This window comes from Aptenodytes patagonicus, chromosome 7, assembly GCF_965638725.1.
Source record: "Aptenodytes patagonicus chromosome 7, bAptPat1.pri.cur, whole genome shotgun sequence".
In the NCBI taxonomy this organism is placed as follows: Eukaryota; Metazoa; Chordata; class Aves; order Sphenisciformes; family Spheniscidae; genus Aptenodytes; species Aptenodytes patagonicus.
Window position 1 is genome coordinate 40,297,245 of NC_134955.1, and position 16,028 is coordinate 40,313,272.

The 16,028-nt window shown below is 33.4% G+C and overlaps 1 protein-coding gene across 1 annotated transcript in view; it reads right to left on the bottom strand.

Annotated features, from left to right (window-relative positions):
* NOVA1 (NOVA alternative splicing regulator 1) overlaps nucleotides 1-16,028 on the bottom strand; it is a 155,982-nt gene that overhangs the window by 3,039 nt on the left and 136,915 nt on the right. Inside the window, exon 5 of the mRNA XM_076344942.1 lies at nucleotides 1-32. This exon is cut by the window's left edge and continues 3,039 nt beyond it. Within this exon, the coding sequence (XP_076201057.1) occupies nucleotides 1-32 (32 nt within the window). The remainder of the gene's footprint in view (nucleotides 33-16,028) is intronic.

The following is a 16,028-nucleotide window of genomic DNA, read 5'->3' on the forward strand; positions in this document are numbered from 1 at the left end:
CCTGCTGTGCTGTTGGGAACTATAATCTTTACCTGTAATTAAAAAAAATATATATAAATAATACTTCTGCTTTGTGCATAAACACTATAATATTTTGCTACCCTATAAAAGGAAGGAAAAGAATGAAGCAAGTTAGTTACCATGTTTTTAAAAGAAAAGGTTAAAAAAAATATTAAAAAGAAATACAGCTCATCACGCTTTTTAATGCTCTGCATCTGTTTCAAATGTACGATACGAAGAATTAAAGAGAAAATAACAGGAAAATCATATTTATCATTCTCCCACAGAATATACTGCTTTCAGCATAGTACATTTCAGACCAAAAGATTAAGCAAATGCAGGTATTATGCTCATATGGAAAGATTGTCTTACATTGTATCAAAGTGAGTGTTTTCATCTGATTCCTCTCTTTCCAGGCTAACGCAGCAAACCAACTTCTTAGACAAAATGTGTCTGAAATTCTTCACCTTCCCTTAAAACATCTATAGTAATAATAATTCAAAAAACCCACTTGGCTGAAGCAAATATGGTATAGCACGGACAGATAAAATAGTTGGTCTTGAACAGGACATGATCTTGATTGTTCAACCTGTCACCCACATCACTATACAGAAATTAATTATGCGCTACAGTGTGTTATTATTCAGCCTATGAAAATGAAGTGCAGCAGGAGAGAGTCTAAATGCTGAAGATTTTTAAAGAATAAAGTATGGCATTTGTACATCTTAAAGTTTATCAAAATGTCTTCAAATGAAGGGTCTTTGCCTATAAATCCTACCTTTCCTCCTGTTTAAAACAAGTTTCAAACTGACACAACCCTCATTAATGTCAATAAATTTATTCCTTATTGACTTACTGCTATGAGCGAAGAATGACACCCAAGATAAAAATTCAGTATTTATACATATTTTTCATAGCTTTTGTTTTTGATACACATTTTACAGATGCGTCTCAAGGTTTTAATGTACCATCTGTTTCATGATATTGAATTAATATGATGTTTTATCTTACAAAAATACATTTTTAGTAGCCTACTGATATCCATTCATCCAGGTTTTGTGGTGCATATATATAGGGGTAACACTTTTCAATTTGTCAATCCTTTCACCAAAATGCTATCTAAAATCTCAGCAACAAGTCAATATAAAATACAATTAAAATTTTATTAGCAACATTCTCATGTTATTGCCTCATTATAAAGTCAAGCTTATTATAAAGTCAAGCTAATTACGAATAGAAATGCATGCCCTATAAATAAGCTTTTTCTATTTTTAACCATTTTAGATATTTCCAGTTGTTATGATAGCATCAAAATCAAATCTGAAAATCCAGCGTAAAGTTAAGGAACATTTATATTTTCCACTTATACAATATGTACATTAACAATTGTAACATACCATATTGTATTTTGCACTGAATTGTTTTACAGCATATATAGAATTTTTAACTTCTTTAGAATTTCAAGTTCACTGACATAAAAACAAAAGAATATAGAATAAATTTATATGGAATATGTGGAATATCTATGTTCTATGGAATAAATAAAAAATTATTAGATGCTGACTTATTCTAAAGGTAACATAAAAGTATGGTATTGAAAAAACATTTAGCCCACCCATATACTAAATAATCCTATAAAAACACAAACATCTCAATATGTGTATATACATATTTGTGTATACACACACACACACATTGAAATGTTCTTTATATATATTTATAGACACACTCATTTTTAAGTCAGGACACCTCGTAGTCATTTTAAAACGCAGTTCAAACTATCTGGTGATTTTGAGGTGCCCTTTTTTAGTTTTCCTATCAGAAAAAGAAAGAAACCGTTCTTAGATTTGATTTGGTATTTGGGATCTAGATACAAAATGTATTAACTAATCTCTAAATATAAGGAATGTTCAGATTTTTATTAAATATATATATTTAAGGGGTTTTTTGCTTGTTTGTTTGGTTTTGGTTTGTTGTTTGTTTTTTAATTAACACTCCAAAAATGCGAAGTTGTATAAAAACAGTCTCACCCAAGAAAACCCAATAAAACTGCAAATCTTTTATTGTATGGCACAGCTTTCATGATTATGGTTTTGTGCCACATACTACAGAAAACATTTACCTGTCTCCACTGATTTAAGACATACTAACAGCTTCTTTGGGAGATTTTGTCAGCTGTGATTTGCCAGATTCTGCTTGGTTTCATAACCAATGTGCACAGTCCTGACCAAGTTAGGCATAAGCGCTTATGTAAGTTTAAGAGAAGAACCTAAGAACATAAGAAGGTATGAAAATACACTGTCTCATAACCTTACATGTGATTGTAGAACTAGAAGATTTAATTTTAGGGCAGCATTGTAGCACATGTAAGATCATAGCTACACACGGAACATATGAAAATCCAGGTTACTGTAATAAGGCTAGGATTACTCTAAAGGATTGGTGTAGTAAAATAAAATAATGGTTTAATTCAGCCACAAAATTAAGAAGGAAATGTTCTGTACGCAACAAGAAAGGTTTTCTCAATAAGAAACTACTACTTTTCTCACTTGACATCACAAAAGTTCATTTGGTTCACCACTAACAGCTCTGGTAGTTCGACAAAATTATCTGTCTAGTCAGAGGAAAGATAAAGAATGATCTCCTCCTCCTTACTCATCCACTCCTACCTTGTCCAGAAATGGTTTTGTACTTAGCTTTCAAACAACATACAAATTACGATGCGTTTCGGAACATGAATCTTGGATTTGCTGGATTAGTATGTTATATGTTTGTCTGCTTCTGAGATAAATAAAAATACCCTTTTCTAAATATCTATTTTAGAAACCGCACATTGTGTGTTTTAACTGACAACTGTCTTAAATTGTTTTAGCATAGGAATATAACACTAACATCCTTTCAAATACAATCCCTGCCAGGGTGAGTATTTCACCTATTAACATATAGGATATCTTTTAAAAATATACATGTATTAAAAAATTAGACAATATGCACAATCTATTTTATACTAAGATGTCACAGAAAACATTATATTCCAATCAAAATTCAGTTTTAACAGAACATAAATACATCTGTATGTTTTGCTTAAAACATAAGTAAAATCCTGCTCTTCCTGAAATGAGTGACAACATTTGCATTATTTTGAGACATTCAATTGTAACATTCCTGTATTTGTGACAACTGATTGAAAATGTTATTTAAAAATGGAGATAATTACTTTAAAAAGCAAAACATATTTAGGATTTTTTTTAATTTAGGTCATATTAATCTTGCTACCAATTTGTAATTCTCCATCTGTTTCGTGCATTCACTTGATTTTCCCTGGTTCATATATTGGAATATTAACTCTTTACGGCAAACATTGGTTGTGATGTATACTAATATAGTATCTAACATATTAGGCCATATTAGGTGCCAGTACAAACAGATTTTTTTTTTCCTTTTCTGTTGAAGCCTAAAATCCATAAGGTCACTAAGTTACAAGGTATAAAATGATACAACAAAATTCTTGACCTCAACTCCAGTTATACAAACAGAAATTGAAAAAGCAAAGATTATCTATTTGGTTTTGTTAGCTGCACCACCACCATTTTTTTAAGTACTTAACTCCCTGTCTGTCAGGGAAATCGGACAGTGCTTTTACTTCCTTTTTACAGATAAGAAGTTCAGAAAGTGATTTGGATGCAGAAGTGAGAAACCTAACTACTACTCAAAATAAGTGCTCTGAGCTATCCAATAAAGGTATCTTTGACTATGCAGGAAGATTAGGTTTCCAGGTTTGTGTGTATGCTCCTGGCTATATTGAAATTTGTGCTGTAAAAAGGAGAGTGAGTATCTAAAGCAATTATGAACATAAGCTTAAAATACAAAGGCAATTTAATTTTTTTCAATTGCTATAGGAAGAAAAAAAATGGAAGGAACTCAACCTTTATTTCATGCCAAATAGATTTTATAAAAAATAAGGATTGCAATGATGACATTTGCTTACTCACAAAGCAAATTAATTACTTCCACAGGCATCACTCTCATCCTATTTGTGTTAGCATAAGCAAGTTCAAAATCAGGCTCAGCAAGTATAATACTTCTTCCCTGAAAAGGAATCAAACTGTAACAAAAATAAAAGAAACAAAGTAATTTCACTGCATATGTTTTCACTGATCCATTATTATATCTTCAAAAGCCTTAACAAAGGTGCAACAGTCCAAGAAACTGTGGTGCTTAAGAAGGGCTCAAACCGGAGAGCAGTTTGTTGCCCTCGGTTCCCAATGAAGTCAGCAGAGATTTGATGAAACTCTGCACTTCACAGGAGGATGCTCGGTACTTGAGGAATCTCAGCCATTATGTCCAGAGGACACAATTCAAATTGCTTTAATTTAGCATTAATGGCTCATATTCACCCTTGCATGCTGCAAAATCCTAGACTCTCAAACTCTATCAGCTAATTCCCTAATCCTTTTCCATTTATTGACAACCTACTTGCATAACCCCATGCTGCACTCACCTATCTCATCAGCATTGCCTACAAGTCCTCTGATTTACCAAACTGAAAGTCCTGGCTCAGTTCTGGGAGCTAAATAGCATCTACTGTGGAATGCCAGATGTTCGGTGATTATGCTCTGCCGCTTCTCATCCCCTCCTTTATGCTGCAAGGAGATAATCTGCACTGAGCAGCTATCAATGTATATCAAGACACGCAAAATATCTGCATGGGAAGCAGAACCATGACCAAACCTGCACTGCTACCCACACTAACACCTCATGTCCTGTCTACCCAATCCTCATTCCCACTCCTGTCGTGTAAACGCCTCCAGCTATCTATAGCAAGGTTCCCAACCCTTTCACTTTTCTATTACCTTATTTCTTTGCCCTCCTTCTCTCTGATGACACGTGCTCTGGTTATATTCTTACTTCTCACAGTCTTTGGAGGTGGGGGGTATAGCAATCACAAACTAGCACCTTACGTGCGACCCAGCTAACACATAGTATTTACCTGGCAAAAGTAGTGGGAGGATGAAATACATGCTGACTAGCTAGATAGCAAGAATTAGCACTTGATGTGGCTGTTATGCCAATTAGATTAACCGTAGGTAAGGGGGCCAAAAACCATGGCTTTAAGTTTGAAGCTTCACATGGTGGCATGAAACATGCCTGCACTAAATTACACCAGAAAAGAAAAAGTCTCACAGATTATACAAAACAGTATCAAAATTTGGAAAAAGCAAAACCAACAATTTGACAGTAGAAGCATTTAATTTCATCATCTCCTGCTTATTCCACCTCACAGAATTGTTTCTGAAGAGATTGCACAAAGATTAATGAATGAAGGAGCTTTTTTATCTGTTATTCAGCTTTCCTCTTTCCTCTTTTATTTTCACAAGTTTAATTACAACTTATGCCATGAATCTTCTGTAATAGTTATTCTTTTTTCATTCTATTAAATCTTTCAACTATTTGTGTAATATTATTTTATCTTCTCCTAACAGAGAAACATCTTTACAAATAAAGGTTCCATCTAATCTGACAAATTCATTTTAATCTGGCACAATTCTACATTTTAGTCTCTCTAAGGCAAATCATTGTTATTCCCTTAAAACTGCATTTAAATTACTATATTCCATTTTACATTTTTTTCTCTCTTCATTGCTCATCAATTACTTCAAACTCTTTAAAACTCCATCTGGGCTCTGGATTCTATACCTATGAAAATTTCATGGGTATATTTTAGCTGCTCATTTGACTATAGGCTTGAAGTTGATAGGGTACTCTGAAAGCACAAGTTCCTGTAGAGAGCAGTCACTGAAGAGTAAGAGCCATCTATCATTTCTCTGTGAGGCAGGCCAAACACACTGCTACATGCAAGTAGTCCCATGCCATTCACCCTTAAACCGAAGCGGCAGTGTGATGAAAATCTGGGAGAAAAATCAGGGTCAACAAAAGACATGATAAAAGTCTAATGGAATCAAGCAGAAAGACAGCTAAGTACATTACAGGCAAGACAATGCCTGCATGCACTTAGAATTTACAGCCACACTCCGTTGTATCAGGCAACTCTTGGAAAGTCCTTGGCTACATACCCAACGCCAACCACAAGTTCGAGGCAGAACCAGCTACCAAAAGGTCATGAGTCATCCTATGTGTACAGCAGGCAGAAATACTAGGCTGGTCTGGACAGGTGTTTGTTCACATCGGACTCAGGCTCAGCCTCTGACAGTAGGCTTACACAGAAATCTCTACTGATTGCACATATATACATAAGTTAGTGGAATGTCTCTCAGTAATTTCAATAGCTCTGGATTGGGTTCCATATGTACATATGGTGAAATATGAACTTACTTTTTTAGAGGTGTCGTGCACCGAACAAATTCCTGGTTGCTCAGTCCAAGAGTATACATTTTCTTTTTAGAGAAAATACTTAGAAGGAATACAGACATCTTTCTAATCGTCTGTTTGGTATTTATTTACAAAAATAAGCAAATATCCATAAAAAGAGAAGCAGTTCTTTGTAAATTGAGCTAGATCATAATGTAAATAATGTAAATAAACCTAGATCATAAATTAGTCTTCATCTTCACTGATTATATTTAAATTCTGTAAATGCCATTCCAATTTAAATCCTCTCTTTCTATAAAAGGGTATCTAGAACTGAAATATTCTGTGAACAAGTGCAATTGGATTACAGGAAGAGATTAGCTGCTACTTTGTTCCTCAACAAAATGCACATCTTTTCTAGTCATGTCTGCGTTCCTGAGATTTTCTTCTCATCACAAGCAGCACACATACTTGTAGTATTTCCTTCATATATTTTACCTGCAATTATTGCAAGATGAATGTCATTTTGTTATTTCTCTATGTTGCTTCTTTGTGGTATTTCTGCCCTCGTAACTACTGTTTCTTTCAAGTCAATTCAAAGTTAAATTAACCCACTGAAAAAATAATATTACAAGTAAGAGGTCTTTCTCAACTTAAAATCATACTAGATTATTACAAATATAATAAATTAAAATGACAGTGCAAACAGATATTCCAAAACATTTATTTCTATCTGCCAGTACATTGCAGCAGGAATTTGGGCCAATTCACACTCTACTGTTTATCACAAGTGTTTATTTTGTTCCAGTTCTCAGACCTCCTCTCAGCTGAAGCTGCATTTCTCAAGGGCATTATTTCTTTTTAGTCTTAAAAACTATCATGCAATAGAAACCTAACTTCAGCTTAAATGCTCGGGAATAATTTACCTCTGAAATCATGAGGCTTAGAACCTTGGAACCAAGCTGGAGAAAGGTTTACTAAAGGAAAGAATATGAAAGGGTTTTTTGCACAAATTGCTACTTTGGCTTAAATCTAGACCATTTTTCAATTAGTATTTTATATTAAACCTTGACTCTTTGGGAGACTGAAAAAAGTACCTCCCACTTCTTTTAATTACTACCTAATTACGCTTCCGCTCACTTTAAAGTATGAACATTAAGATTTTTCTTTCATGCTTTTAACTAAAGATGTAATTTGGAATGCAAACTTCTCACAGCAAGGAATTAGCAAATCATGTTCAAAGAAAGAAATAAATTCCTCTGGTCTCTGCTTTAGTTGCCATTCTGTCACCAGTGCATGTGTATGCTCTAACTCATAAATAGAAAGGCTTCTTCCCTCAAAAGCATGTGCACACATTTAGTAAAAACTGCAAGTTGTGTATGGAGAGAGAATAATTATTAAAACAATGTTGGTTATACAGGTGCTTGGTTTTATGAGATAATCTAGTTCTGAACAAAGCATTGTTAAAAATTTACACATGCATATGCACACACAAAAGTCTATGAGTAGTTTCATAAGTATCCCTCATGAAAACATGATTCAAAAGTGTGGGCATGGAAGAAACCAAATCCTCCATGAATTCTCTATGATACATGGTTTTAATAACATAGAGAAGAAACTTAACTTTTCTAATTTTTTTCTGTGTAGCATAAAAACAACATTCCATATTTTATGCATTAATGTTTCATGAGTTTCAAATTACATTTGCAGAGAAGTGTAATGTATTTTGAGTAGCTTCATCTATACTTTTCACTTTTTTATAATTAAAAAAAGAAAAAACGAGCTGGTTACATACTGAATTATACAAGAGCAAAAATTCATAGATTTTCACTCAATTACAGAGTATGTAGTATACATAGAAAATTAGACATCTATATTGACTGCGCCGTTTTTCAGATGAAACATCTTTTAAGAAGACAGAAAGCAGGAATACTAACTGCTCTGGCCAGTAAAGTCTGAATGACACTTCCAGTGACAGTAGAATGTTAACCCTATTCTCTAGCTAAATTCACAGAAGTTCCCCCTCCCCCTATCTAAAAATCTCCCTTTTTTTCTTTTCCTCATCTAATTTGTTGCATGGTGTTCTATGAATACCTGCCAACACTCCACAGAGTCAAGGACTGGTGCCACAAAAGCATGAATATTTACAGTACTATTGAGTATAGCAATTTGGGATACTTCTGACTAAAAGACACCATATAATTATAATGTAATTTCATTATTGGAATTGCTTAAAAGACACTTCTCAATACAAAATAATCTACAAAAAAGTAGATAATGTACGTTATTTTAAAAACAAATACGCCTCACTGATGGTATCAAGAAAACTCCCACTGTTTTGTATTAGACAGGATCTAACTTATAAGCTCATAAAACCCACTCCAGATTCCAAAGTGAATTGATCTTCCTGACAGAAATTGGGGCAAAGGTGGTGTATCCCTTTTTTTATGCTTTCCCAGTCACAAAAACTATAGATGTTACTTTGGCTCCTCAGGGCTATTAACTCATTGTCCAAAAAAGCATTGAACTGGTTGCCATTAAAAGAAGTCACTTTCCTTCTTGCTCAAAGCTCCTTGAGATCTTTTTATCGGAGGTCAAAAGAGAAGGAGTTTGATGATCAGGAATAGGAGCTTTATGGTTGCTCATATCAACAGGTTTGTGATTTCCAAAGGAAGAGGGTAAAGTGCTCAGGAGATATTACAGTTGTTAGTCCCTTTCTTAAAATACACTGTCGATTTCCATATTTTAGTATTTCTATGCTCACAAATATCCACCAATTTTGCTATCACAGCTATCATATTCTGATTGTTTGAAAATTGAAGTTTTAGTTTAGAAGCTGTGGGACTGAAAAAATGGTAGAGATTGAAAGAAGGACATAAAAGAAAGTGCAACTAGCTTTTACCTAGAATCTGCAACATCTTGTTATTCTGAACTGAGAAACAAGGCAGACTCCAAGAATATAAAAGACAGTACAGAAACAATACAGTAAAGATCAGAAGGTATGTAAATTAACATAAAAATATCAAATTTCTATTTCCAAAGAACTATGGCAATATAAATCACCCTTCAACATTTACTAACAGTTGTCACATAGAAATACAGCAATTTTTGAGTCATTACCTTCGTTAGATATGGTGACAAATTCTGCTAAACACACTTTGGTTTTGACTGATGGTCGATAGTAAGCATTTAGATTTTAATCACTTCAGTTCATCACAGCTACTAAAAGATTTTAGAACCATGCACCAGTTGTTTCTTCTGATCCTTGCTTGGACTTTGTACATATAGGAGAAAAATATTATTGCTAAGATTTAGCAGTAAGTATATATATAAGTATATAGCCATTCATCAGTTGTTTTCCTAGTAACAATTAAAAAAATCCTACACTTTCATGATTTTTTGAAGAGTTCCATCAATTCAACTTTTAACTGATCACAACAATCATTTCTTTGAGAGAGAGGACACTTGTAGGAATTTACTAAGTAAGACCATTTTGATAGTAACTGCTTAGAAGTTGTGAAATGGAATCCTGTATACTAGGAAGACAGTCTCTGTGATAAAAAATACAGCCCAAGATGGGATGGATGGAGAAGAAGGAGGAGGATAATTAGTCGGAAATAGATTAGAGAGACAACTGAATATACTGCAGCTGCAATACACCACACCACCACTGCTGGAAAAGCACGTGGCAAAGGTAAAGGTTCAGCCAGTCAATGCTGTTAAAATACCAAACAAGAGTTTGACTAGTCCACCTAGTCACACTAGTGACTAGTCCACCTCAATCTCATCAGTATTTTACTGGACACCACATTAGATTTACTTGTTGTTTATAAAAAGGAGGGTTTTACACTATTTTTGTGCCTAAAACTTCTATTATTTATCAAGTGTTTCAATTTCTGCCCTGCACAATAAAAACCCTATATAATTACACTGGTACATCCCTCAGCATTTATCTAAGTTCACTTTTCCTTTACTGTGCTCAGATAATATCAATATTTTTTTAACCGTTACATACAGAGGATACTAGTATCTCTATATTAGTATCTATAATATAGTTGGTATAAATTTAGACACAGACAGCTCATGAAACAATCCACACTTCTATTGACGAGCACTGGTTGGTGGAAGGACTTGATCTCTCAGTACATGAAGTGGCTCACTGGCATGGAAAACTATTACTGGTATAGTGTTTGACATCTAGAACTGGATTTTCAATTAAGCAGGACATTTGTTTCAAAAGAACTGAACTTATGGACACAAGGAGACAGCTAGTAATGGAAAAAATGTATGTTCCTTTCCAGGACTTCTCAGGACTCTAGAAATATTATTTTCTATGAAACAGGAAATTAACAATAATTTTTAAAAATGCATACTTAAAGTTAGACTCCTAGATGCTTATTTAGGCATCTTAATCCAAAAAGCATACTTGCATGTTCGGCAAATCCAATTGCCAAACCATTTATTTAGAGGATTTAAAAAATCCTAAATTCAAGCATGCATTTAAGAAACTCCTAGTGATTATATTCTTTGCCAATTTTGAATTACGGCTGCACACCCATGTCCTTTTTCTTGAATGTCTCCTTAATAATCTTGTAACGAAGAATTTGTGAATCACTGATCAGGGATAGAATTACTCTGTGTAAAAACTTATTCCTTCTCATCAAAGTCCATTATGTAAACTATTCTAACATAAAAAAGAAGAGTGGAAGGTACCTGGTTAGGTCTAGGCACTAAACTGTAATGACAAAATGCTTTCTAAGAGCAATATAAATACAAATTTTCTCATGAGTTCTTTACTTGATTTAGTAAACAACAGATTTCCTTCAGATATAAACACATAATAAGATGGTAGAGCCAAACAGTTTTTAAAAGGAGGAAGATTTTAAACACTCACAACATCTAGCTAGGCACACAGTTTAAAAAAAAAAAAAAAAAAAGTCCTTTTTAGCATTCTCACTGACATAAGATTTGATACAAGAGCTTAGAGAAATGTAAATGCATGAAGTAAATCCCAAACCAACTGAATATATCACTACTATATATACTTTTAGAGAGAGAGAGAGAGAGAGAGACTTCTGTACTATACATATATACTTCTATATGTGACTCCATAATACTTGATTACTTTTAAGGAGAAACAGTCCTATTCATTTAGTATCTAGCCAACAGTTCCAGCTCAGTTAGAGAGTACAGAAGCTACTTATTCAGCAGCGCCTCTTTAAATTATTTGTTCGCAATTCAGCTGATTCTAAAACCAGTAAGGAAAAACAAAAGCAAATGAGTTCATATGGAAGACATGTACATATTCCTACTCTACACAGACACAATGAATGGAGCCATCCCTTCCCCCCAAGCTCATCATGTCTTAGAATCTCACAGCTGCAATCATGTCAGACATGAGTATGCTTATGCACAAAAACAAATGAAAGCTCTCCACATTGCAAGATCATGGAATAAAAAAACCACTCTAACACAGAATTATTTCAAGAGATTCTCCAACCTTTCTTTGAAACCAAATTTCTGCTCTTAACAATATAATTTAAACAATATATCTTTTAACTGAGAGATATCTTTTATATTCAGTCTATATTTAGTTACACATATAGAGATAAGAAAAGACAAAACAGGGCATTTTTCATGGTGTAACTTGACCTAACCTGGCACCAGTTTTGCACATGCTCTTTACTCACACATCACAAAATTGTAAGATAAAATGAAAGCTAAAACTTACAATATCATCAATCAATACGCATAAAGTAAATATGGTGGAATGATAAATTACTTGCTACATTTATAACTGTAATGAACATGACAAAGAGCAACCAATAAAGGTGATAGAAGATGAATGTACTGTGTCTATATGAACACCTTCGAGTTTTCATGGCTATAAAATGAAATAATAATAAACCCTAACATCCCCTTCTACATTATTTGTAATTAAAATCCTGGGGTAATTATTTTGTTCTCCATTCTCAGCAAAAGAAGAAAGGGGAGACACACGTGAATTAAAATCCTTTTGGTAACCCCATTAATGTCTCAGCTCAGTGAAAATAAGAGGATATTTATTAATGTTCTGACCTACAGATTGTTCTGTATAGCTTCACGGTGTTTTTCACTATAAGAATGGTGAAAAACAGCAAGAAATTTGGCTTACGCAAAAAGCATCTGGTCTATTTAGATGAACTATCTAGATTAATGGTATCAAGGGCTATGGCTACTTTGCACCCCTGGCTTTGCAAAAGATGACCAGCAGCAGAGGCTTGATCCTTTCTGTATTCACTGTTGCTTAACTATTAAAAAAGGATTTTGTATAGCAAGAACTACTCAGTGAAATTCTCAGGGAGGCTCTCTCATAGATGTCATTTGAGAATTGTTTTCAAATGAGAAAGGAAGTAAAGGACAGTTAAAGTAAAACATTTAAATAACCATATCTCTCTAGGTCATGAAAAATAGTAATTACCAGAAACTTTTATTAGAAAAAGGACGTAGTTTCACTAATGGGTGGATGTCTTTAAACTTAATAAGCACTACTACAGGACTCCATAGCCCTCTAATGCTAATAGAGTCTTCTGAAAAGCCAATTCAAAACCTTCCTCTCAGAGCCTGACATTACGTCTCTGACAAGGATCAGAAAACAGAACAAGGTAATAGCAAGCTGCTAGTCTCGGGAAATATATCAATAACTACAACTAAGTTAAGTGGCTGGCTTAGAACTTAACATTCACCGAAGTAAATTTATATGCATATGATTAATTTATATGTATATCTACTTTCTGGTTTACCCTTTTGTAAACTTGTAGTTATACATTTTTAACCAAGATAGCCACAAGGGAATAGTAACTACTGGTAGAAGAGAAAGAGAACACTGGAGTAAGTGGAGGCAATGACAGAAATCAGCAATTATTTGAGTAAACAGAAACAAAAAGATTGATAGGTGCTAACACAGGCCAGTTATGAAAGTCAACCTAGCTTATCAAAAAAAGCTATAATTACAAGAGACAACTGAAGGTACAATTGCTTCCTCCTTGTTAAACATGAAGATCTTGGATTTAGATCATACCAAATTTAGCTCAGTGGGGAAAACTGTATATATTTATTATTAAACCACATAGTTGCAAACCATATTGTCTCCATACATCTGTACTCAGGGTTATATTTCTCATACAATGGGAATCTGTGGAGCCAAATTTCTTTAAGGAAAACTATAAATAAGCAACAACAACAAAAAATTAGCAACTTTTAAGATTTAATTAAGCATTACAAAAGCTAGGCACAGGCAATACTTGAATATAGATAAATTGCACATAATAATTTTGGCTAGATAATCAGCTGATATAGATGTTCATATGGAAAAAAAAGACTCATGCAAACTAAGGCAGTGGGGCACAAATGTTATATATGGCTATATTTACACATATACATCACATGTTTTTATACCTCTGTTACATATGTGTAATACTGTATGTGCATTAACTTGGAAAAATACCTTTCCAAGAATAAATTTGGAGTCAGCATCCTCATAAGTTGGATTTAAATCTTTTTAAAGATACACTGTAAAAGAATTTGCATCTAACTCTTGCCCTGATCTCAACTCCTATGCACGCTATATACATATTCTTCAGCTTCCACGGATTACAATTTATTTTTGTTTTGAGAGAAAAGATACTGACAAATACAAAAATAAAAATAAAAAAATGAAAGACCTGTCTCAAAATGAGGTACAGGTGAGGAAATCAATAGATTTACTAACCAGTTTTGATTTCATAATCAAATTTGTCCCTTTTATTTAACAGCTGTTCACTGTGAACCCTGTAAAGACTCTTTTTAGACAGAGCTCAATAAATGCATTATAAATTATTATAATCTCAGAAAGTTTACATAAAACGGCACACAATCTGAATTATAGTTTTTATTAATATTACTATGCAATATTATTACTAACAATGAGTTTTATTTTACTATTTCAACAGTAAAAATAAGTTATATTTCAAATATTCTTTTATTAATTTTGAAATGACAAAATGCTTTTGGTGATGTTAAAAAGCACTAATTTTGCTGAGCCCTCTGACATTCAAATTGACAAGTTTATACTCTTTTCTTTCACTTTTATTGATTTATTTTTCTTACCATCAAAACAAAATTCAGATAGGTCAAAAAGAAAGGCTTTCTGTATTAGTAGTGTAAATAGTAGGACAATTAGTAGTATAATAAAAAATTTGTATTTCACAAGCCACGTATTCCGTTAACTTCTTGTCATTACCATATTATATTTAAGTAATTCCATTTTGGTTTGAATAACAAGTACTGAATATTACATAGGCTATGGAAAATCATTACATTTATGAAGTATCTGCTGTAATGATAGCATTTGTAGTTAAGGCATTTTACAGCTCATATTTTGTAACTAGACTCCTTAATAAAAATAAACCTAGCAGGAAGGTATCTTTATAATCAAAAATATTTTCATAATAAAACATACATGAATTATTGGCATTAGTAATTTCTAAACTGAATTCTTCAGATTTCAAAACATAACTTTCATCCTGTCAAAGTTGTAATCTCCTCCTTTTATTATCCTCATTCACATGTGTTCCTATTAATGTAAGGTAGGCATAATTTAAGATTTACTTAGAAATTGCATGCAGTAAAGACACACACATTGTGTACAGCCAATCAGTCTTTACTGTAAATGTTAATGTAAAGTGTAGCATTAATTATCTAATTACTTTTGACATAATTAAAGCAGGAATTGATATAAAACAGCCTCTTAAATGCTCAAATACAGGTGAAATAACCTGTGAAATGTCTTTAACCAACAGATATCTGTTATTTCCTTCTGTTTCTAAAACTGAATGTGATAATACTGGTTCTAGACAATATTTACACAGTCATTTTACTAAATATTTTAAACATATGATCAATAAATATTCTGCAAAGATCTGCTTATCTTTTGACTTGATTTCTTTTTTTCTGCATCACTTAATTATACATGAGCACTGGTGTGCAGAAGATCTGGAGGAATTGTATTTTGCTTCAGTACTCTCTAAAGAAGGTCATTAATCACAGTTTAACCTATTTCATAAACCAGTTTTATTCCATAAAGCAGTAACACTTTGAAAGAGCTTACATGGAGACTGCATTTCAGTATCTCATGGGTAGGGGGCAGCTGTTAATTTATCATCACAATTATTACAATTCCTATTAAGAGAATAAAGTAGATTTATCAACATGCATTTATGTTTTGGTTAAGTGAACAATAAAAATAATCATAAAAAACCGAGAAGCATGGAGATCATGTATTAGGTTACTAGAAAAATGAAAGAAGAGTTTACACTGCAGTAGAACTGCCAAACTGCAGGCTTTCAGAAACTTTAAAGAAATAGAAATTTAAACATACTCTTCTAACCCTCTCCAAATCACAGGTGCCAAGTTCAACTGAATGAATAATTAGTCATGTAGAAGTTTATTATTGCTGAATAATGGGGGGGGGGGGGGGGGGGGGGGGGGGGGAAGAGTCCAGAAAGACTCTGATCTCTAAGGCTACATTTGCTGAGGTGCCATTTGAGAAGCTGGGGGAAACAGAAGGCCAAACAGCCAGCAGTCACTCTGTACCCCCAGACAAATACTATTCAAGGCTACAAACTGCAAAGATTCAAATGTAAATCACTGGGAGGTAACAGACCAGTGGACTCAGCCCCTGGACATTTCTAAGGATGCTT